Raw genomic sequence first — 22,632 nt, 5'->3', positions numbered from 1 at the left:
CACGTAACCCCAATATATTCTTTGAATTCCCAGTCAGACACTGGCACTATATGGCAGTAGCAAGAAATGAGGGTATTTGTATTCCCAATATACTCTTTGAATTCCCAGTCAGACAATGGCACTGTATACCAGTAGTAAAAATTGTGGGTGCACGTAACCCCAATATATTCTTTGAATTACCAGTCAGAAACTGGCACTATATGGCAGTAGCAAGAAATGAGGGTATTTATAACCCCAATATATTCTTTGAATTCCCAGTCAGACAATGGCACTGTATACCAGTAGTAAAAATTGTGGGTGCACGTAACCCCAATATATTCTTTGAATTACCAGTCAGAAACTGGCACTATATGGCAGTAGCAAGAAATGAGGGTATTTGTATTCCCAATATACTCTTTGAATTCCCAGTCAGACAATGGCACTGTATACCAGTAGTAAAAATTGTGGGTGCACGTAACCCCAATATATTCTTTGAATTACCAGTCAGAAACTGGCACTATATGGCAGTAGCAAGAAATGAGGGTATTTATAACCCCAATATATTCTTTGAATTCCCAGTCAGACAATGGCACTGTATACCAGTAGTAAAAATTGTGGGTGCACGTAACCCCAATATATTCTTTGAATTCCCAGTCAGAAACTGGCACTATATGGCAGTAGCAAGAAATGAGGGTATTTGTATTCCCAATATACTCTTTGAATTCCCAGTCAGACAATGGCACTGTATACCAGTAGTAAAAATTGTGGGTGCACGTAACCCCAATATATTCTTTGAATTACCAGTCAGAAACTGGCACTATATGGCAGTAGCAAGAAATGAGGGTATTTATAACCCCAATATATTCTTTGAATTCCCAGTCAGACAATGGCACTGTATACCAGTAGTAAAAATTGTGGGTGCACGTAACCCCAATATATTCTTTGAATTCCCAGTCAGAAACTGGCACTATATGGCAGTAGCAAGAAATGAGGGTATTTGTATTCCCAATATATTCTTTGAATTCCCAGTCAGACAATGGCACTGTATACCAGTAGTAAAAATTGTGGGTGCACGTAACCCCAATATATTCTTTGAATTACCAGTCAGAAACTGGCACTATATGGCAGTAGCAAGAAATGAGGGTATTTATAACCCCAATATATTCTTTGAATTCCCAGTCAGACAATGGCACTGTATACCAGTAGTAAAAATTGTGGGTGCACGTAACCCCAATATATTCTTTGAATTCCCAGTCAGACACTGGCACTATATGGCAGTAGCAAGAAATGAGGGTATTTGTATTCCCAATATACTCTTTGAATTCCCAGTCAGACAATGGCACTGTATACCAGTAGTAAAAATTGTGGGTGCACGTAACCCCAATATATTCTTTGAATTACCAGTCAGAAACTGGCACTATATGGCAGTAGCAAGAAATGAGGGTATTTATAACCCCAATATATTCTTTGAATTCCCAGTCAGACAATGGCACTGTATACCAGTAGTAAAAATTGTGGGTGCACGTAACCCCAATATATTCTTTGAATTACCAGTCAGAAACTGGCACTATATGGCAGTAGCAAGAAATGAGGGTATTTGTATTCCCAATATACTCTTTGAATTCCCAGTCAGACAATGGCACTGTATACCAGTAGTAAAAATTGTGGGTGCACGTAACCCCAATATATTCTTTGAATTACCAGTCAGAAACTGGCACTATATGGCAGTAGCAAGAAATGAGGGTATTTATAACCCCAATATATTCTTTGAATTCCCAGTCAGACAATGGCACTGTATACCAGTAGTAAAAATTGTGGGTGCACGTAACCCCAATATATTCTTTGAATTCCCAGTCAGAAACTGGCACTATATGGCAGTAGCAAGAAATGAGGGTATTTGTATTCCCAATATACTCTTTGAATTCCCAGTCAGACAATGGCACTGTATACCAGTAGTAAAAATTGTGGGTGCACGTAACCCCAATATATTCTTTGAATTACCAGTCAGAAACTGGCACTATATGGCAGTAGCAAGAAATGAGGGTATTTATAACCCCAATATATTCTTTGAATTCCCAGTCAGACAATGGCACTGTATACCAGTAGTAAAAATTGTGGGTGCACGTAACCCCAATATATTCTTTGAATTCCCAGTCAGACACTGGCACTATATGGCAGTAGCAAGAAATGAGGGTATTTGTATTCCCAATATACTCTTTGAATTCCCAGTCAGACAATGGCACTGTATACCAGTAGTAAAAATTGTGGGTGCACGTAACCCCAATATATTCTTTGAATTACCAGTCAGAAACTGGCACTATATGGCAGTAGCAAGAAATGAGGGTATTTATAACCCCAATATATTCTTTGAATTCCCAGTCAGACAATGGCACTGTATACCAGTAGTAAAAATTGTGGGTGCACGTAACCCCAATATATTCTTTGAATTACCAGTCAGAAACTGGCACTATATGGCAGTAGCAAGAAATGAGGGTATTTGTATTCCCAATATACTCTTTGAATTCCCAGTCAGACAATGGCACTGTATACCAGTAGTAAAAATTGTGGGTGCACGTAACCCCAATATATTCTTTGAATTACCAGTCAGAAACTGGCACTATATGGCAGTAGCAAGAAATGAGGGTATTTATAACCCCAATATATTCTTTGAATTCCCAGTCAGACAATGGCACTGTATACCAGTAGTAAAAATTGTGGGTGCACGTAACCCCAATATATTCTTTGAATTCCCAGTCAGAAACTGGCACTATATGGCAGTAGCAAGAAATGAGGGTATTTGTATTCCCAATATACTCTTTGAATTCCCAGTCAGACAATGGCACTGTATACCAGTAGTAAAAATTGTGGGTGCACGTAACCCCAATATATTCTTTGAATTACCAGTCAGAAACTGGCACTATATGGCAGTAGCAAGAAATGAGGGTATTTATAACCCCAATATATTCTTTGAATTCCCAGTCAGACAATGGCACTGTATACCAGTAGTAAAAATTGTGGGTGCACGTAACCCCAATATATTCTTTGAATTCCCAGTCAGAAACTGGCACTATATGGCAGTAGCAAGAAATGAGGGTATTTGTATTCCCAATATATTCTTTGAATTCCCAGTCAGACAATGGCACTGTATACCAGTAGTAAAAATTGTGGGTGCACGTAACCCCAATATATTCTTTGAATTACCAGTCAGAAACTGGCACTATATGGCAGTAGCAAGAAATGAGGGTATTTGTATTCCCAATATATTCTTTGAATTCCCAGTCAGACAATGGCACTGTATACCAGTAGTAAAAATTGTGGGTGTATATAGCCCCAATTCTATTGCTAGGGGACTTGCAGGGTATTTCTGGGGTGAAGGTGGGGGGGCACACCGTTGGAACGGGTATCGGGGTATATATCGGGTATACGGGAATACACTGACAGTGTATTCCATTCAGGATCCTGGGAAAGCTGGGTTGCGGCGATTGAGCCCGTCAGTGCCACGTTACACTGACAAGCTTCTCCCTGGAATTTAGCTCTTACAAGAGCTGTTGGTTGTCTTCTCCTTCCTATCCTAGCCTGTCCCTGCCTACCCAGAATCTAAGCCCTAGCTAGCTGGACGGAAACCTCCGTCCTCGGTGAATTGCAAGCTCAGAATGACGCGAAGCTGGGCGGCGCTGTTCTTTTAAATTAGAGGTCACATGTTTTCGGCAGCCAATGGGTTTTGCCTACTTTTTTCAACGTCACCGGTGTCGTAGTTCCTGTCCCACCTACCCTGCGCTGTTATTGGAGCAAAAAAGGCGCCAGGGAAGGTGGGAGGGGAATCGAGTAATGGCGCACTTTACCACGCGGTGTTCGATTCGATTCGAACATGCCGAACAGCCTAATATCCGATCGAACATGAGTTCGATAGAACACTGTTCGCTCATCTCTAGTAGATACACTTTTGGTCCTGTTTTGAATCAGCCAGTACTATGGAAAGTTCATGATTCTGCTTAGAAAAAGTTAGTTTTTTGACTTTGGTGCTGCTCATTGGTTCTGTTATTGTTCCATATTATGAGGTTATTATTAACTCTATTAGTACTCTATGGAGGTCTAGCAGTGTATATTGTATTCACACACTAATACTTACTTTGTCATTATGGTTTTATAAGTTTATACGCTTTCTCATTGCGTGTATTAGGCAAATGATCAAAAGAGCCATATTGGCCATTAAACTGACCTTCTCCGGGTTTTAGAGAAAATATTTTAATACAATTATTAATATCTTTTTTTACTATAAATAGAGGATGCTGTTTACATGGATGATGAAAAAGAGATAGAAGAATATGTCATGAATGACTTTGGGGTGATTTTTCATGGAGAAGTTAACAATATAAAGACAAGAAGCTGGGAGTATGGACAGGTGAGAATATCCTTGCAATATAGTTTTTCTAATCACTGATGCTGAGGTAGAACCATGGATGAAGGCTTTTAGGGCATACGCATGAAAAACTCAGTATATACTTGTAAAGTTGGATAGAGGCTTACACTTTATAAGACATTATTAATTATAAGGCGCAAGCTAAAGTTTGGAACTTTTATTCATACATTTTACTTGAGAAACGGGTTTAAAACGGGCTTCATGATAAATCTTCCCCACTATGTAGATAGTGTAAGGCTGAGGCCCCACATTGCGGAAACGCAACTTTTATGTTGGAGATTTTGCTGTATTTTTTTGAGCAGTGAAGAGGGGTTTGAGCAGAAAGTAGAAGTATAAGAGCTTCCTATATAGTTCCCATTATTTGGAGGGGCATTTTACACTTTGACTAAAAAAAAACTCAGCAAAATCTACAACACAAAAGCTTCATTTTCACACTTTGTGGCCTCAGCCTAAAACTGTTTTTGGAAGAAAGCAGCCATGGTTTTCTACCTGTAGACAACCCCTTTATTGTTTTAGTTTCTTTCAGCTCAGTGTCTTAACATAAGTATTCTGGACATGTGCATATAAAATATACCATGTTGTCACAGAAATCCTCAATTGAGATCTTAATTTCCATGAAGGAAAACATCCCATTCAATTTGTTGAATTGTATACATCCAGTACTAAAATAAATATGATTCTCATGGATCCTATTTGTAAGATATGTTTCTCTATTTTCTATCACTATGTAACTGTTACAGATAACTTCCTTTTTTTGTAATTATAGTTTGAAGAGCAGATGCTTGATGCTTGCCTTTTTCTAATGGACAAAGCGGAACTTGATCTTTCCGGCCGAGGAAATCCTATAAAGATCAGCCGTATTGGATCTGCAGTGGTATATGCATTCATTTATTTATAACAGAGAATCACACTATTGTTATTTCTGATATGATTTTTTCCGCAGAATAAATCCAGGTGCTGTTCTCAGACAGTTAATATATGTAATAGTATTTTATTTATTTTTTTGTGGTTGTGGTCTTTTCATTGTTACATTTCGAAAGTCAGAACTTTTGAATTTTTTTAATGTATTTTTATGGAGGATTTTTTTTTTGTGCAAAACAAATTGTATCTTTCACTGGCACCATTTTATTATTGACAGCATTTTATTTTCACTTTCTGATGGTATGAAAACATAACACCAGTTTTGGCATTTTTTTACATTTTAAGACTGAGGCCCCATGTTGCGGAAATGCAGCTTTTTTTTGTTGCAGATTTTGTTGCGGATTTTTGAACAAAAGCCAAGAATGGCTACAAAAGGAATGGGAAATATAAAGGAAGTTCTTATACTCCTCCCTTCTGCTCAATCCACTTCTGGCTTTGGCTCAAAAAACTGCAAAAAAAGCTGCAACAAAAAAAGCTGCATTTCCGCAACGTGGGGCTTTAGCCCAAATTATGACGCAGTCACTATTTGGCAGAAATCACAATAAAAACCCTTTTTCTATTAAAAAAATTAATAATTTTTTCTCATTGGTCACCATATTCAGAGAGTAAATTTTAACCTTTCCGTCAGCTGAGCTGTGCGAGGTCTTGTTTTTTGCAAGATGCGTTTTACTTTTTATTTTGGGGTCCATATGACTTTTTGTTGACTTTTTATTCCAATTTTTTTGTGGAGGCAGGGTGACCAAAAATTTTTTACAATTCTGGCATTGTTTTTTTATTTTTCTTCTCAATTTTTCTTTCTCCCTTTAAAAGGAAAGATCAATATTGCATTAGTTGTATAGTACAGGTTGTTATTGATGTAGTGATACAAATGATCATATGATCCTTTGATCACTGATATAATGCATTACAACATTATTGCAGTATATTATGGCTGTCTGCTGACAGTGATCCTATTAGGCCCTGCCTCTGGAGTGTTTGTTAGGCTTGAGGCTGCCTATATTTTATTCCTGCCATTGCAGCCGTTTCAGTTGACCCCTTCTGTTGACGGTGCCAGTTCAGCTCCTGATCCAATACTATCACTGTGCCAAACATATATGAAGGTTTGCAGGATATATCTATCTACTGGATTAAAGGCCCATCTGCTACTTAAATTGGAATTACTATTATAAATGGTACATGGAAGGTGGGGAGCTATTACAGAGTTTGCATTAGAGTCCAACAACTTACAGCTGTGTTTGCCTCATTGCTGTAATACACGCTGAGAATAGGCACATGCCATTCAGGCATAGGTAAGAATGGATGATATTTCTATTTAACACATTTACATATTCTATTATGATATATTATATCTTCCATATTCCAAACTTTTAAGTGACAAGGTAGCATAAAACTAAATTTGCTTTTACACCTTTCTTCTATGTTGAAAAATGAATGAGGACTTCTTTCTTTTTGAGAGTGTATTATTATGCTTTTAGTCTGGTGTGATGGAAAGTGGCAGGCCAATATCTGATGCTCAGCAATAAGTCATTTATAGTCATTGACTGAATAATAACTGAGTATAATTGCCCATGACATCAAAGATACAGAGAAGCTCTTGGGAAGCCATACAACTTGACTTGAGACCTAATTGAGGGGAGCATTTTAACATTGTTTCAAACATATGCAAAATGGTAGACTGTAATAGTAGCAGAGAATGTAAAATTATTAACCTAATTGGGGACACTTACTTTCTAGAGATATTTATAGAGATACATGCTAGCTTGGATGGCCCTACTATTTAATATTACATGTATGCATCAATAACAGGTCATTCACACAACGGGCAGATTAAATGATTTTAACTATGGACAGATTAAATCCTTTTTATATCCTGAAATCTCTGAAGCGACCTAACCTATAAAATAAAAATAGAAACTGTACAGGAGAAACCTTCTTGTAATAATATAATTATATGAAGGTGCAAATTTTCCCAATATTTTACTAGCCTTTTTTTAAGCTGATAAAATTTAACCACAGCATGAAAATATGGCAATAAAGAATGGTGAGAAAAACCGAAGTAACACATGGGTAATAGTTAGAGATGAGCGAACAGTGTTCTATCGAACTCATGTTCGATCGGATATTAGGCTGTTCGGCATGTTCGAATCGAATCGAACACCGCGTGGTAAAGTGCGCCATTACTCGATTCCCCTCCCACCTTCCCTGGCGCCTTTTTTGCTCCAATAACAGCGCAGGGTAGGTGGGAGAGGAACTACGACACCGGTGACGTTGAAAAAAGTAGGCAAAACCCATTGGCTGCCGAAAACATGTGACCTCTAATTTAAAAGAACAGCGCCGCCCAGGTTCGCGTCATTCTGAGCTTGCAATTCACCGAGGACGGAGGTTTCCGTCCAGCTAGCTAGGGCTTAGATTCTGGGTAGGCAGGGACAGGCTAGGATAGGAAGGAGAAGACAACCAACAGCTCTTGTAAGAGCTAAATTCCAGGGAGAAGCTTGTCAGTGTAACGTGGCACTGACGGGCTCAATCGCCGCAACCCAGCTTTCCCAGGATCCTGAATGGAATACACTGTCAGTGTATTCCCGTATACCCGATATATACCCCGATACCCGTTCCAACGGTGTGCCCCCCCACCTTCACCCCAGAAATACCCTGCAAGTCCCCTAGCAATAGAATTGGGGCTATATACACCCACAATTTTTACTACTGGTATACAGTGCCATTGTCTGACTGGGAATTCAAAGAATATATTGGGAATACAAATACCCTCATTTCTTGCTACTGCCATATAGTGCCAGTGTCTGACTGGGAATTCAAAGAATATATTGGGGTTACGTGCACCCACAATTTTTACTACTGGTATACAGTGCCATTGTCTGACTGGGAATTCAAAGAATATATTGGGAATACAAATACCCTCATTTCTTGCTACTGCCATATAGTGCCAGTGTCTGACTGGGAATTCAAAGAATATATTGGGGTTACGTGCACCCACAATTTTTACTACTGGTATACAGTGCCATTGTCTGACTGGGAATTCAAAGAATATATTGGGAATACAAATACCCTCATTTCTTGCTACTGCCATATAGTGCCAGTGTCTGACTGGGAATTCAAAGAATATATTGGGGTTACGTGCACCCACAATTTTTACTACTGGTATACAGTGCCATTGTCTGACTGGGAATTCAAAGAATATATTGGGGTTATAAATACCCTCATTTCTTGCTACTGCCATATAGTGCCAGTTTCTGACTGGTAATTCAAAGAATATATTGGGGTTACGTGCACCCACAATTTTTACTACTGGTATACAGTGCCATTGTCTGACTGGGAATTCAAAGAGTATATTGGGAATACAAATACCCTCATTTCTTGCTACTGCCATATAGTGCCAGTTTCTGACTGGTAATTCAAAGAATATATTGGGGTTACGTGCACCCACAATTTTTACTACTGGTATACAGTGCCATTGTCTGACTGGGAATTCAAAGAATATATTGGGGTTATAAATACCCTCATTTCTTGCTACTGCCATATAGTGCCAGTGTCTGACTGGTAATTCAAAGAATATATTGGGGTTACGTGCACCCACAATTTTTACTACTGGTATACAGTGCCATTGTCTGACTGGGAATTCAAAGAATATATTGGGAATACAAATACCCTCATTTCTTGCTACTGCCATATAGTGCCAGTGTCTGACTGGGAATTCAAAGAATATATTGGGGTTACGTGCACCCACAATTTTTACTACTGGTATACAGTGCCATTGTCTGACTGGGAATTCAAAGAATATATTGGGGTTATAAATACCCTCATTTCTTGCTACTGCCATATAGTGCCAGTTTCTGACTGGTAATTCAAAGAATATATTGGGGTTACGTGCACCCACAATTTTTACTACTGGTATACAGTGCCATTGTCTGACTGGGAATTCAAAGAGTATATTGGGAATACAAATACCCTCATTTCTTGCTACTGCCATATAGTGCCAGTTTCTGACTGGTAATTCAAAGAATATATTGGGGTTACGTGCACCCACAATTTTTACTACTGGTATACAGTGCCATTGTCTGACTGGGAATTCAAAGAGTATATTGGGAATACAAATACCCTCATTTCTTGCTACTGCCATATAGTGCCAGTTTCTGACTGGTAATTCAAAGAATATATTGGGGTTACGTGCACCCACAATTTTTACTACTGGTATACAGTGCCATTGTCTGACTGGGAATTCAAAGAATATATTGGGGTTATAAATACCCTAATTTCTTGCTACTGCCATATAGTGCCAGTTTCTGACTGGTAATTCAAAGAATATATTGGGGTTACGTGCACCCACAATTTTTACTACTGGTATACAGTGCCATTGTCTGACTGGGAATTCAAAGAGTATATTGGGAATACAAATACCCTCATTTCTTGCTACTGCCATATAGTGCCAGTTTCTGACTGGTAATTCAAAGAATATATTGGGGTTACGTGCACCCACAATTTTTACTACTGGTATACAGTGCCATTGTCTGACTGGGAATTCAAAGAATATATTGGGAATACAAATACCCTCATTTCTTGCTACTGCCATATAGTGCCAGTGTCTGACTGGGAATTCAAAGAATATATTGGGGTTACGTGCACCCACAATTTTTACTACTGGTATACAGTGCCATTGTCTGACTGGGAATTCAAAGAATATATTGGGGTTATAAATACCCTCATTTCTTGCTACTGCCATATAGTGCCAGTTTCTGACTGGTAATTCAAAGAATATATTGGGGTTACGTGCACCCACAATTTTTACTACTGGTATACAGTGCCATTGTCTGACTGGGAATTCAAAGAGTATATTGGGAATACAAATACCCTCATTTCTTGCTACTGCCATATAGTGCCAGTTTCTGACTGGTAATTCAAAGAATATATTGGGGTTACGTGCACCCACAATTTTTACTACTGGTATACAGTGCCATTGTCTGACTGGGAATTCAAAGAATATATTGGGGTTATAAATACCCTCATTTCTTGCTACTGCCATATAGTGCCAGTTTCTGACTGGTAATTCAAAGAATATATTGGGGTTACGTGCACCCACAATTTTTACTACTGGTATACAGTGCCATTGTTTGACTGGGAATTCAAAGAGTATATTGGGAATACAAATACCCTCATTTCTTGCTACTGCCATATAGTGCCAGTTTCTGACTGGGAATTCAAAGAATATATTGGGGTTACGTGCACCCACAATTTTTACTACTGGTATACAGTGCCATTGTCTGACTGGGAATTCAAAGAATATATTGGGGTTATAAATACCCTCATTTCTTGCTACTGCCATATAGTGCCAGTTTCTGACTGGTAATTCAAAGAATATATTGGGGTTACGTGCACCCACAATTTTTACTACTGGTATACAGTGCCATTGTCTGACTGGGAATTCAAAGAGTATATTGGGAATACAAATACCCTCATTTCTTGCTACTGCCATATAGTGCCAGTTTCTGACTGGTAATTCAAAGAATATATTGGGGTTACGTGCACCCACAATTTTTACTACTGGTATACAGTGCCATTGTCTGACTGGGAATTCAAAGAATATATTGGGGTTATAAATACCCTCATTTCTTGCTACTGCCATATAGTGCCAGTTTCTGACTGGTAATTCAAAGAATATATTGGGGTTACGTGCACCCACAATTTTTACTACTGGTATACAGTGCCATTGTCTGACTGGGAATTCAAAGAGTATATTGGGAATACAAATACCCTCATTTCTTGCTACTGCCATATAGTGCCAGTTTCTGACTGGTAATTCAAAGAATATATTGGGGTTACGTGCACCCACAATTTTTACTACTGGTATACAGTGCCATTGTCTGACTGGGAATTCAAAGAATATATTGGGGTTATAAATACCCTCATTTCTTGCTACTGCCATATAGTGCCAGTTTCTGACTGGTAATTCAAAGAATATATTGGGGTTACGTGCACCCACAATTTTTACTACTGGTATACAGTGCCATTGTCTGACTGGGAATTCAAAGAGTATATTGGGAATACAAATACCCTCATTTCTTGCTACTGCCATATAGTGCCAGTTTCTGACTGGGAATTCAAAGAATATATTGGGGTTACGTGCACCCACAATTTTTACTACTGGTATACAGTGCCATTGTCTGACTGGGAATTCAAAGAATATATTGGGGTTATAAATACCCTCATTTCTTGCTACTGCCATATAGTGCCAGTTTCTGACTGGTAATTCAAAGAATATATTGGGGTTACGTGCACCCACAATTTTTACTACTGGTATACAGTGCCATTGTCTGACTGGGAATTCAAAGAGTATATTGGGAATACAAATACCCTCATTTCTTGCTACTGCCATATAGTGCCAGTTTCTGACTGGGAATTCAAAGAATATATTGGGGTTACGTGCACCCACAATTTTTACTACTGGTATACAGTGCCATTGTCTGACTGGGAATTCAAAGAATATATTGGGGTTATAAATACCCTCATTTCTTGCTACTGCCATATAGTGCCAGTTTCTGACTGGTAATTCAAAGAATATATTGGGGTTACGTGCACCCACAATTTTTACTACTGGTATACAGTGCCATTGTCTGACTGGGAATTCAAAGAGTATATTGGGAATACAAATACCCTCATTTCTTGCTACTGCCATATAGTGCCAGTTTCTGACTGGGAATTCAAAGAATATATTGGGGTTACGTGCACCCACAATTTTTACTACTGGTATACAGTGCCATTGTCTGACTGGGAATTCAAAGAATATATTGGGGTTATAAATACCCTCATTTCTTGCTACTGCCATATAGTGCCAGTTTCTGACTGGTAATTCAAAGAATATATTGGGGTTACGTGCACCCACAATTTTTACTACTGGTATACAGTGCCATTGTCTGACTGGGAATTCAAAGAGTATATTGGGAATACAAATACCCTCATTTCTTGCTACTGCCATATAGTGCCAGTTTCTGACTGGTAATTCAAAGAATATATTGGGGTTACGTGCACCCACAATTTTTACTACTGGTATACAGTGCCATTGTCTGACTGGGAATTCAAAGAATATATTGGGGTTATAAATACCCTCATTTCTTGCTACTGCCATATAGTGCCAGTGTCTGACTGGGAATTCAAAGAATATATTGGGGTTACGTGCACCCACAATTTTTACTACTGGTATACAGTGCCAATTTCTAACTAGGAATTCAAAATGCGCAAGGCTCCCGGAAAGGGACGTGGACGAGGCCGTGGGCGAGGTCGGGGGAATGGTTCTGGGGAGCAAGGTAGCAGTGAAGCCACAGGGCGTCCCGTGCCTACTCCTGTGGGGCAGCAAGCATTGCGCCACTCCACAGTGCCAGGGTTGCTTGCCACATTAACTAAACTGCAGGGTACAAACCTTAGTAGGCCCGAGAACCAGGAACAGGTCTTGCAATGGCTGTCAGAGAACGCTTACAGCACATTGTCCAGCAGCCAGTCAGACTCTGCCTCCTCTCCTCCTATTACCCAACAGTCTTGTCTTCCTTCCTCCCAAAATTCCGAAGCTTTACAGAACAATAACCCAAACTGTCCCTGCTCCCCAGAGCTGTTCTCCGCTCCTTTCATTGTCCCTCAACCTGCCTCTCCACGTCACGATTCCACGAACCTAACAGAGGAGCATCTGTGTCCAGATGCTCAAACACTAGAGTCTCCTCCATCTCCGTTCGATTTGGTGGTGGATGACCAGCAACCCACCCTCATCGACGATGATGTGACGCAGTTGCCGTCAGGGCATCCAGTTGACCGGCGCATTGTGCGGGAGGAGGAGATGAGACAGGAGTTGGAAGAGGAAGTGGTGGATGATGAGGACACTGACCCGACCTGGACAGGGGGGATGTCAAGCGGGGAAAGTAGTGTGGATGTTGAGGCAGGTGCAGCACCAAAAAGGGTAGCTAGAGGCAGAGGCAGAGGTCAGCAGCTTAGGCGAAGCCAGGCCACACCCGGAATCTCCCAAGATGTTCCAGTTCGTACCCAGCCCCGAAAAACTCCCACCTCGAGGGCACGTTTCTCGAAGGTGTGGAGTTTTTTCAAGGAATGCGCCGAGGACAGATATAGTGTTGTCTGCACAATTTGCCTCTCGAAATTGATTAGGGGCTCTGAGAAGAGCAACCTGTCCACCACTTCAATGCGCCGTCATTTGGAATCCAAGCACTGGAATCAGTGGCAGGCAGCAACGGCAGGACAAAGGCCGCCTGCCGTTCACGCCACTGCCACTGCCTCTGCCACTGCCTCTGCCTCTGCCACTGCCACTGCTGACTGTGCTGGCGATGCACTCCAGAGGACGAGCCAGGACACCACTTCATCTGCCTCCGCCACTTTGTTGACTTCTACCTCATCCTCCCCTGGTCCTGTCTTATCTCCTTCTCCTGCACCATCAAAGGCACCATCAGGCGTTTCTTTACAACAACCCACCATCTCTCAGACATTGGAGCGGCGGCAGAAATACACTGCTAACCACCCACACGCGCAAGCCTTGAACGCCAACATCGCTAAACTGCTGGCCCAGGAGATGTTGGCGTTCCGGCTTGTTGAAACTCCCGCCTTCCTGGACCTGATGGCAACTGCGGCACCTCGCTATGCCGTCCCTAGCCGTCACTACTTCTCCCGGTGTGCCGTCCCCGCCTTGCACCAGCACGTGTCACTCAACATCAGGCGGGCCCTTAGTTCCGCGCTTTGCACAAAGGTCCACTTGACCACCGACGCGTGGACAAGTGCATGCGGACAGGGACGCTACATTTCACTGACGGCACACTGGGTGAATGTAGTTGAGGCTGGGACTGCTTCCCAAACTGGCCCGGTGTACCTCGTCTCCCCGCCTAACATTCCTGGCAGGGACACGAGAAGAACACCCCCCTCCTCCTCCTCCTCTACCGCCTCCTCCTCCGCCACCGCCTCCTCCTCCGCCACCGCCTCCTCCTCCGCTGTTAGATTGACCCCAGCTACGAGTTGGGAACTTTGCAGCACTGGCGTTGGTAGACGTCAGCAGGCTGTGCTGAAGCTGATCAGCTTGGGGGACAGACAGCACACTGCCTCCGAGGTGAGGGATGCCCTCCTCGATGAGACGGCAATATGGTTTGAGCCGCTGCACCTGGGCCCAGGCATGGTCGTTTGTGATAACGGCCGGAACCTGGTAGCAGCTCTGGAGCTTGCCGGACTCCAACATGTTCCATGCCTGGCCCACGTCTTCAACCTAGTGGTGCAACGTTTCCTAAAGAGCTACCCCAATGTTCCAGAGCTACTGGTGAAAGTGCGGCGCATGTGCGCCCACTTTCGCAAGTCGACAGTAGCCGCTGCTAGCTTAAAATCTCTCCAGCAACGCCTGCATGTGCCACAACACCGGCTTTTGTGCGACGTCCCCACACACTGGAACTCAACGTTTCAGATGTTGAATAGAGTGGTTGAGCAGCAGAGACCTTTGATGGAATACCAGCTACAAAACCCTAGGGTGCCACAAAGTCAGCTGCCTCAGTTTCACATCCATGAGTGGCCATGGATGAGAGACCTTTGTGACATCCTACGGGTCTTTGAGGAGTCCACAAGGAGGGTGAGCTCTGAGGATGCGATGGTGAGCCTTACAATCCCGCTCTTGTGTGTTCTGAGAGAATCCCTGATTGACATCAGGGATAACTCAGATCACACAGAGGAGTTAGGGATAGCATCCGATCCGTCACAGCTGGAGAGTAGGTCCACACATCTGTCCGCTTCACTGCGTTTAATGGAGGAGGAGGAGGAGGAGGAGGAGGAGGAGGAAGAAGAGTTGTCCGATGATGTGATGGTGATACAGGAGGCTTCCGGGCAACTTCGAATCGTCCCATTGTTGCAGCGCGGATGGGTAGACATGGAGGATGAGGAGGAAATGGAGATTGAACTTTCCGGTGGGGCCAGAGGAGTCATGCCAACTAACACTGTGGCAGACATGGCTGAGTTCATGTTGGGGTGCTTTACAACCGACAAGCGTATTGTCAAAATCATGGAGGACAACCAGTACTGGATCTTTGCTATCCTTGACCCCCGGTATAAAAACAACATCTCGTCTTTTATTCCGGTAGAGGGGAGGGCCAATCGCATCAATGCTTGCCACAGGCAATTGGTGCAGAATATGATGGAGATGTTTCCAGCATGTGACGTTGGCGGCAGGGAGGGCAGTTCCTCCAGTAGGCAACCAAGTTCTCACCGGTCCACACAAACGAGGGGCACACTGTCTAAGGTCTGGGACACCTTGATGGCACCCCCTCGCCAAAGTGCCGCCACGGAGGGTCCTAGTGTCACCAGGCGTGAGAAGTATAGGCGCATGTTGCGGGAATACCTTTCCGACCACAGCCCTGTCCTCTCCGACCCCTCTGCGCCCTACACGTATTGGGTGTCGAAGTTGGACCTGTGGCTTGAACTTGCCCTATATGCCTTGGAGGTGCTGTCCTGTCCTGCCGCCAGCGTCCTATCTGAGAGGGTGTTCAGTGCAGCCGGTGGCATCATCACTGACAAGCGCACCCGTCTGTCAGCTGAGAGTGCCGACCGGCTCACTTTGATAAAAATGAACCACCACTGGATAGAGCCTTCATTTTTGTGCCCACCTGTGTAAAGCACCCCAACATGAAACTCCATGTCTGTACTCAACCTCTCCAATTCCTCCGCATCCTCATACTCATCCACCATAAGCGTTGCACAATTCTGCTAATACTAGGCTCCCTCCAACATGATTTCCCCCAACTCTGCTGGTTAGAGGCTCCCTCCACCCTGATTTCCACCAACTCTGCTGGTTAGAGGCTCCCTCCACCCTGCTTTCCCACAACTCTGCTGGTTAGAGGCTCCTTCCACCATGAATTTGCCCAAACTGGGCTGTTTAGAGGCTCCCTCCACCATGAATTGGTCCAAACTGGGCTGGTTAGAGGCTCCCTCCACCATTAATTGGTCCAAACTGGGCTGTTTAGAGGCTCCCTCCACCATGAATTTGCCCAAACTGGGCTGGTTAGAGGCTCCCTCCACCATGAATTGGTCCAAACTGGGGTTTTTAGAGGCTCCCTCCACCATGAATTGGTCCAAACTTGGCTGGTTAGAGGCTCCCTCCACCATGAATTGGTCCAAACTGGGGTTTTTAGAGGCTCCCTCCACCATTAATTGGTCCAAACTGGGCTGGTTAGAGGCTCCCTCCACCATGAATTGGTCCAAACTGGGGTTTTTAGAGGCTCCCTCCACCATGAATTGGTCCAAACTTGGCTGTTTAGAGGCTCCCTCCACCATGAATTGGTCCAAACTGGGGTGGTTAGAGGCTCCCTCCACCATTAATTGGTCCAAACTGGGCTGGTTAGAGGCTCCCTCCACCATTAATTGGTCCAAACTGGGCTGGTTAGAGGCTCCCTCCACCATGAATTTGCCCAAACTGGGCTGTTTAGAGGCTCCCTCCACCATGAATTTGCCCAAACTGGGCTGGTTAGAGGCTCCCTCCACCATGAATTGGTCCAAACGGGTTTTTAGAGGCTCCCTTCACCATGAATTGGTCCAAACTTGGCTGTTTAGAGGCTCCCTCCACCATGAATTGGTCCAAACTGGGGTGGTTAGAGGCTCCCTCCACCATTAATTGGTCCAAACTGGGCTGGTTAGAGGCTCCCTCCACCATTAATTGGTCCAAACTGGGCTGATTAGAGGCTCCCTCCACCATGAATTGGTCCAAACTGGGGTTTTTAGAGGCTCCCTCCACCATGAATTGGTCCAAACTTGGCTGTTTAGAGGCTCCCTCCACCATTAATTGGTCCAAACTGGGCTGGTTAGAGGCTCCCTCCACCATGAATTGGTCCAAACTGGGTTTTTTAGAGGCTCCCTCCACCATGAATTTGCCCAAACTGGGCTGTTTAGAGGCTCCCTCCACCATGAATTGGTCCAAACTGGGTTTTTTAGAGGCTCCCTCCACCATGAATTGGTCCAAACTGGGCTGGTTAGAGGCTCCCTCCACCATGAATTGGTCCAAACTGGGGTTTTTAGAGGCTCCCTCCACCATGAATTGGTCCAAACTTGGCTGTTTAGAGGCTCCCTCCACCATGAATTGGTCCAAACTGGGGTGGTTAGAGGCTCCCTCCACCATTAATTGGTCCAAACTGGGCTGGTTAGAGGCTCCCTCCACCATTAATTGGTCCAAACTGGGCTGGTTAGAGGCTCCCTCCACCATGAATTTGCCCAAACTGGGCTGTTTAGAGGCTCCCTCCACCATGAATTTGCCCAAACTGGGCTGGTTAGAGGCTCCCTCCACCATGAATTGGTCCAAACGGGTTTTTAGAGGCTCCCTTCACCATGAATTGGTCCAAACTTGGCTGTTTAGAGGCTCCCTCCACCATGAATTGGTCCAAACTGGGGTGGTTAGAGGCTCCCTCCACCATTAATTGGTCCAAACTGGGCTGGTTAGAGGCTCCCTCCACCATTAATTGGTCCAAACTGGGCTGGTTAGAGGCTCCCTCCACCATGAATTGGTCCAAACTGGGGTTTTTAGAGGCTCCCTCCACCATGAATTGGTCCAAACTTGGCTGTTTAGAGGCTCCCTCCACCATTAATTGGTCCAAACTGGGCTGGTTAGAGGCTCCCTCCACCATGAATTGGTCCAAACTGGGTTTTTTAGAGGCTCCCTCCACCATGAATTTGCCCAAACTGGGCTGTTTAGAGGCTCCCTCCACCATGAATTGGTCCAAACTGGGTTTTTTAGAGGCTCCCTCCACCATGAATTGGTCCAAACTGGGCTGGTTAGAGGCTCCCTCCACCATGAATTGGTCCAAACTGGGGTGGTTAGAGGCTCCCTCCACCATTAATTGGTCCAAACTGGGCTGGTTAGAGGCTCCCTCCACCATTAATTGGTCCAAACTGGGCTGGTTAGAGGCTCCCTCCACCATTAATTGGTCCAAACTGGGCTGGTTAGAGGCTCCCTCCACCATGAATTTGCCCAAACTGGGCTGTTTAGAGGCTCCCTCCACCATGAATTTGCCCAAACTGGGCTGGTTAGAGGCTCCCTCCACCATGAATTGGTCCAAACTGGGGTTTTTAGAGGCTCCCTCCACCATGAATTGGTCCAAACTTGGCTGTTTAGAGGCTCCCTCCACCATTAATTGGTCCAAACTGGGCTGGTTAGAGGCTCCCTCCACCATGAATTGGTCCAAACTGGGTTTTTTAGAGGCTCCCTCCACCATGAATTTGCCCAAACTGGGCTGTTTAGAGGCTCCCTCCACCATGAATTGGTCCAAACTGGGGTGGTTAGAGGCTCCCTCCACCATTAATTGGTCCAAACTGGGCTGGTTAGAGGCTCCCTCCACCATTAATTGGTCCAAACTGGGCTGGTTAGAGGCTCCCTCCACCATGAATTTGCCCAAACTGGGCTGGTTAGAGGCTCCCTCCACCATGAATTGGTCCAAACTGGGTTTTTTAGAGGCTCCCTCCACCATGAATTTGCCCAAACTGGGCTGGTTAGAGGCTCCCTCCACCATGAATTGGTCCAAACTGGGGTTTTTAGAGGCTCCCTCCACCATGAATTTGCCCAAACTCTGCTGGTTAGAGGCTCAATCCACCCTGATTTTCAAAACAAATGTTGGTGCCAACCTCAACTTACTACAAGGGCCAAATTCACTGCTGGTGACAAGCTCTCCTCACTGCAAGTGCCAAATACACATGTTTCAAGGTGTTTTCCTACTGTCAGAGAGGTGGTATTGAGTGTGTAAAGTGTGTAGTTGTTAGGCTGTGATGTTGGGGTAATAGAGGGTCTTTGGTGTGTTAGATGCCCCCAGACATGCTTCCCCTGCTGTCCCAGTGTCATTCCAGAGGTGTTGGCATCATTTCCTGGGGTGTCATAGTGGACTTGGTGACCCTCCAGACACGGATTTGGGTTTCCCCCTTAACGAGTATCTGTTCCCCATAGACTATAATGGGGTTCGAAACCCGTTCGAACACACGAACATTGAGCGGCTGTTCGAATCGAATTTCGAACCTCGAACATTTTAGTGTTCGCTCATCTCTAGTAATAGTCAAATATGATTCACATAAATATCAAGATTACTTCAGGCTTGCAAACTACAGTCATTTATCATCTTATAAATCTAAGAAAGCATAAACACTTGAACATTTTATAAGACGTAATAATCTAAAATGGAGCAGTGCAAAGTGCTTGTAAAGGATAGGTTTGTCTTGAGACATTACATAAGTGATTTCAAAAGAAATTTAAGAAAAAATTAGAACGGAAATCATATTATGGAAGTAGTAAATGGAGAGCAATAGGGGGCAACAGGAGGAAAGCATAAAAGCTATGGGAGATAGAAATGATTGTGTTATGATCTTGGTATGAAGCTTGGTTATTAGGGTTGAACCAATCTTGAGATTTCAGGATCGTTTTTAAAATCTAATTTTTGATTATTTTCCTGCCGATCCCGATCGCTCAACCCTAGTTACTTTATGTTTATGGAGTAAGGTTGAGCTGATCTTGAGATTTCAGGTTAGTTTTTAAAATCAGATTTTTGATAATTTTCGATCGTGAAATTTGCTCGAACGACGATTGGGATCCAATCTTTCCCGATCCCGATCGCTCAACCATTATGTGTTTGATTACACGATCTAAAGGATGTACGGAAAGTAAGTACACAAAATGAAAGGGTGGACTTTAGCCGGTATATGAAGCGTTTTTTTTTATTAATGAACATGTGACCGGAAATGCACCGTTGTGGCACTGCAGGTAGAATGAGATGTCGGTTTCCTATCCCTCACTGCGCCATGTGAAAGGAGAAACGAAGAAGAGAAAGCACTTTAATGGGAATTCAGTTTAATCACCGTTACTTATTACAAGAATTGCTCGAAGTGCTGGCCGGCTGCCTCGATGCAAGCAGTGCAACGCTGGGAGATGGACTGACACATCCGTTCACAGACTCCTGGCATGGCCCTTACCATGACGAACGCAGCATGGATGTGGTTCATGAGCTCTTCGTGGATTGGCACAGGTGTTGCGTACACAACGGACCTGACATGTCCCCACGAGAAAAAAATCTTCTTAGTTTCTCCTTTTACATGGTGCAGCGAGGGGTAGGAAATCGACATCTCGGTCTAACTGCAGTGCCACAACTATGAATTTCAGGTCATATGTTCATTAATAAAAATCGCTCTATATACCGGCTAAAGTCCACCCTTTCATTTTGTGTACTTACTTTCCGGACACCCTTTATAAAGCTTCCTTACTCATACTGTATAATATGTGTGTTCAATTACTTATAACTTCTTAAAGGGATTGTCAGGTATAGAGACTCCATTCTTTAAAGACTCACTTAAAACAAGGTTAGCTAATAGAGGATAATCCCATTGTTTAACAGAGAACATATAAATAGCATTTCTGTCTCTGGAGGACCAAGCACATCCTTGCATGGCATGAACCTTATATTTATTTGACTGAGTGGTTATCCAAGTAATTTTTTTAATAGCCTATCCTCAGGATAGATCCTCAATAACATCAATCAGGATCCATCACCCACAACCCCTTTTGGTCAGCAAGTAGAAGGGTCTGTGGTACTTATTTGAGCCATGACCTCTTCATTCTTTACATGCTTGTTGCATAGAGGCCATAGAGCATCATTGTAGTGTCATCCCTTTAACTCATATGGGTTGAAGTTGTAGTTTCATGTTACAGCTTTTATACATAAAAAAAAGTCAGTGTGCAATGTAGAAAGAGAAAATGTCACAGTATTTAAATGAGGGCTGTGGTCTGTCAGAGTGATGATCAGCAGGGGTCCTGGGTATCGGACATTCACCAATCTCTTATATATGGCCTATCCTGAGTACAGACCATCAATAAAAATACGTTGGAAAACCCCATGTTTAGCAAATGTTATATATTATGAATGAAAAAGATTACCTTGTCTAATCTTTCCTTTTCTTATAGATAAATGGCAAAGATGATGATGGTGTGGTTGCAGGAAACTGGAATAATGACTATACTTATGGGGTATCGCCATCTGCTTGGACTGGAAGTGTAGAGATCTTGCTGGAATACTATAGCTCTAAGTTACCAGTAAAATATGGGCAGTGCTGGGTCTTTGCTGGTGTATTTACCACATGTAAGTATTAAATGGTAAAAGTGATATGAAATATGGTTAAAAAGAAATTAATGAGGTAGATTCAGTTTTTTGAGTTTAGTGAAATGTTACCAACTAATAATAAAGGGGTAACTAATACAATTTACAAAATAAAAATCAGGATTGTGGAGTCAGGAGCCAAACCAGCGACTCTGAATACTCTATTTTTCAATAGGCTTTCTCCAACACCTGGTCTAACTCAGACGCCTTCATAAATAGGTGACGGCCATGGTTAGACAGAAACAATAAAGCTTTTTTTTTTTTTTTTTTACAAAAAAGCTTGAATTCTTATGAAAATACATCTGCAACAAACCATCTAAATCATTCCACAATATGAATAATTACTGTATATACTCGAGTATAAGCCGACCCGAATATAAGCTGACCCCCTTAATTTTACCACAAAAAACTGGGAAAACTTATTGACTCGAGTATAAGCCTAGGGGGGAAATGCAGCAGCTGCTGGAAAATTTAAAAAATTAAAATGGCCGAGTTCTTGGGTGCAGTAGATACTGGGGAAGGGGAGGGGGTGTTTTGGTTGTCTGTCTGCCCCTTCCCTGAACTTGAGGACTGGGTTTTTTACCCCCAGTTGGAATTCAGCCTGGCTGAATATAGGGGATCTGCAGTGCTCCTATTAACCCCTTCCCGACGGAATAGGAGCACTGCAGATACCCTATATTCAGTAGACCGAGCACTTTCAGACACAGGGATATCTAATGTGTATGTGTGTCACAGTCATTTTCTACTTTGAGGGCAGGTTCACACTAGCGCCCAATCTCCGTTATGCATAACGGTTTCGCCATGGGCAGCAGAAGACGCTCACCAACAGACACTGAATGTCGGTTTCTGTCCTCTCCCGACAGAAAACGGAAACCTGCATAACTGAGATCAGGTGCTGGTGTGAACCCGCCTTTATATGAATTATAGGGAAAGGAGTGATTTAGAACTTTTATTTATTTAATTTTTTATTATATATATATATATATTTTTTTAAAACTTTTTTTTTTTTTTTTTTTTTTTTTACAATTTTTTTAGCCCCCCTTGGGGGATTTGAACCTGCAGTCATTTGATTGCAAGTCCCATAGACGGCAATACAAGTGTATTTCCGTCTATGGGAGATTCTCTACATTACTATTACGGCTGATCATAGACCAGCCGTAATAG

The 22,632-nt window shown here is 43.0% G+C and overlaps 1 protein-coding gene across 1 annotated transcript in view; it reads left to right on the top strand.

Moving 5' to 3' along the window:
* F13A1 (coagulation factor XIII A chain) overlaps window positions 1–22,632 on the top strand; it is a 142,289-nt gene that overhangs the window by 58,773 nt on the left and 60,884 nt on the right. The window contains exons 5-7 of the mRNA XM_075270787.1: window positions 4,263–4,381; window positions 5,166–5,273; window positions 21,276–21,450. Of these exons, the coding sequence (XP_075126888.1) occupies window positions 4,263–4,381; window positions 5,166–5,273; window positions 21,276–21,450 (402 nt within the window). The remainder of the gene's footprint in view (window positions 1–4,262; window positions 4,382–5,165; window positions 5,274–21,275; window positions 21,451–22,632) is intronic.

The sequence above is a fragment of the Leptodactylus fuscus genome, chromosome 4, assembly GCF_031893055.1.
Source record: "Leptodactylus fuscus isolate aLepFus1 chromosome 4, aLepFus1.hap2, whole genome shotgun sequence".
NCBI lineage: Eukaryota > Metazoa > Chordata > Amphibia > Anura > Leptodactylidae > Leptodactylus > Leptodactylus fuscus.
The sequence above is the reverse complement of the archived record's forward strand: the minus strand, read 5'-3'. Positions and strand labels throughout refer to the sequence as shown.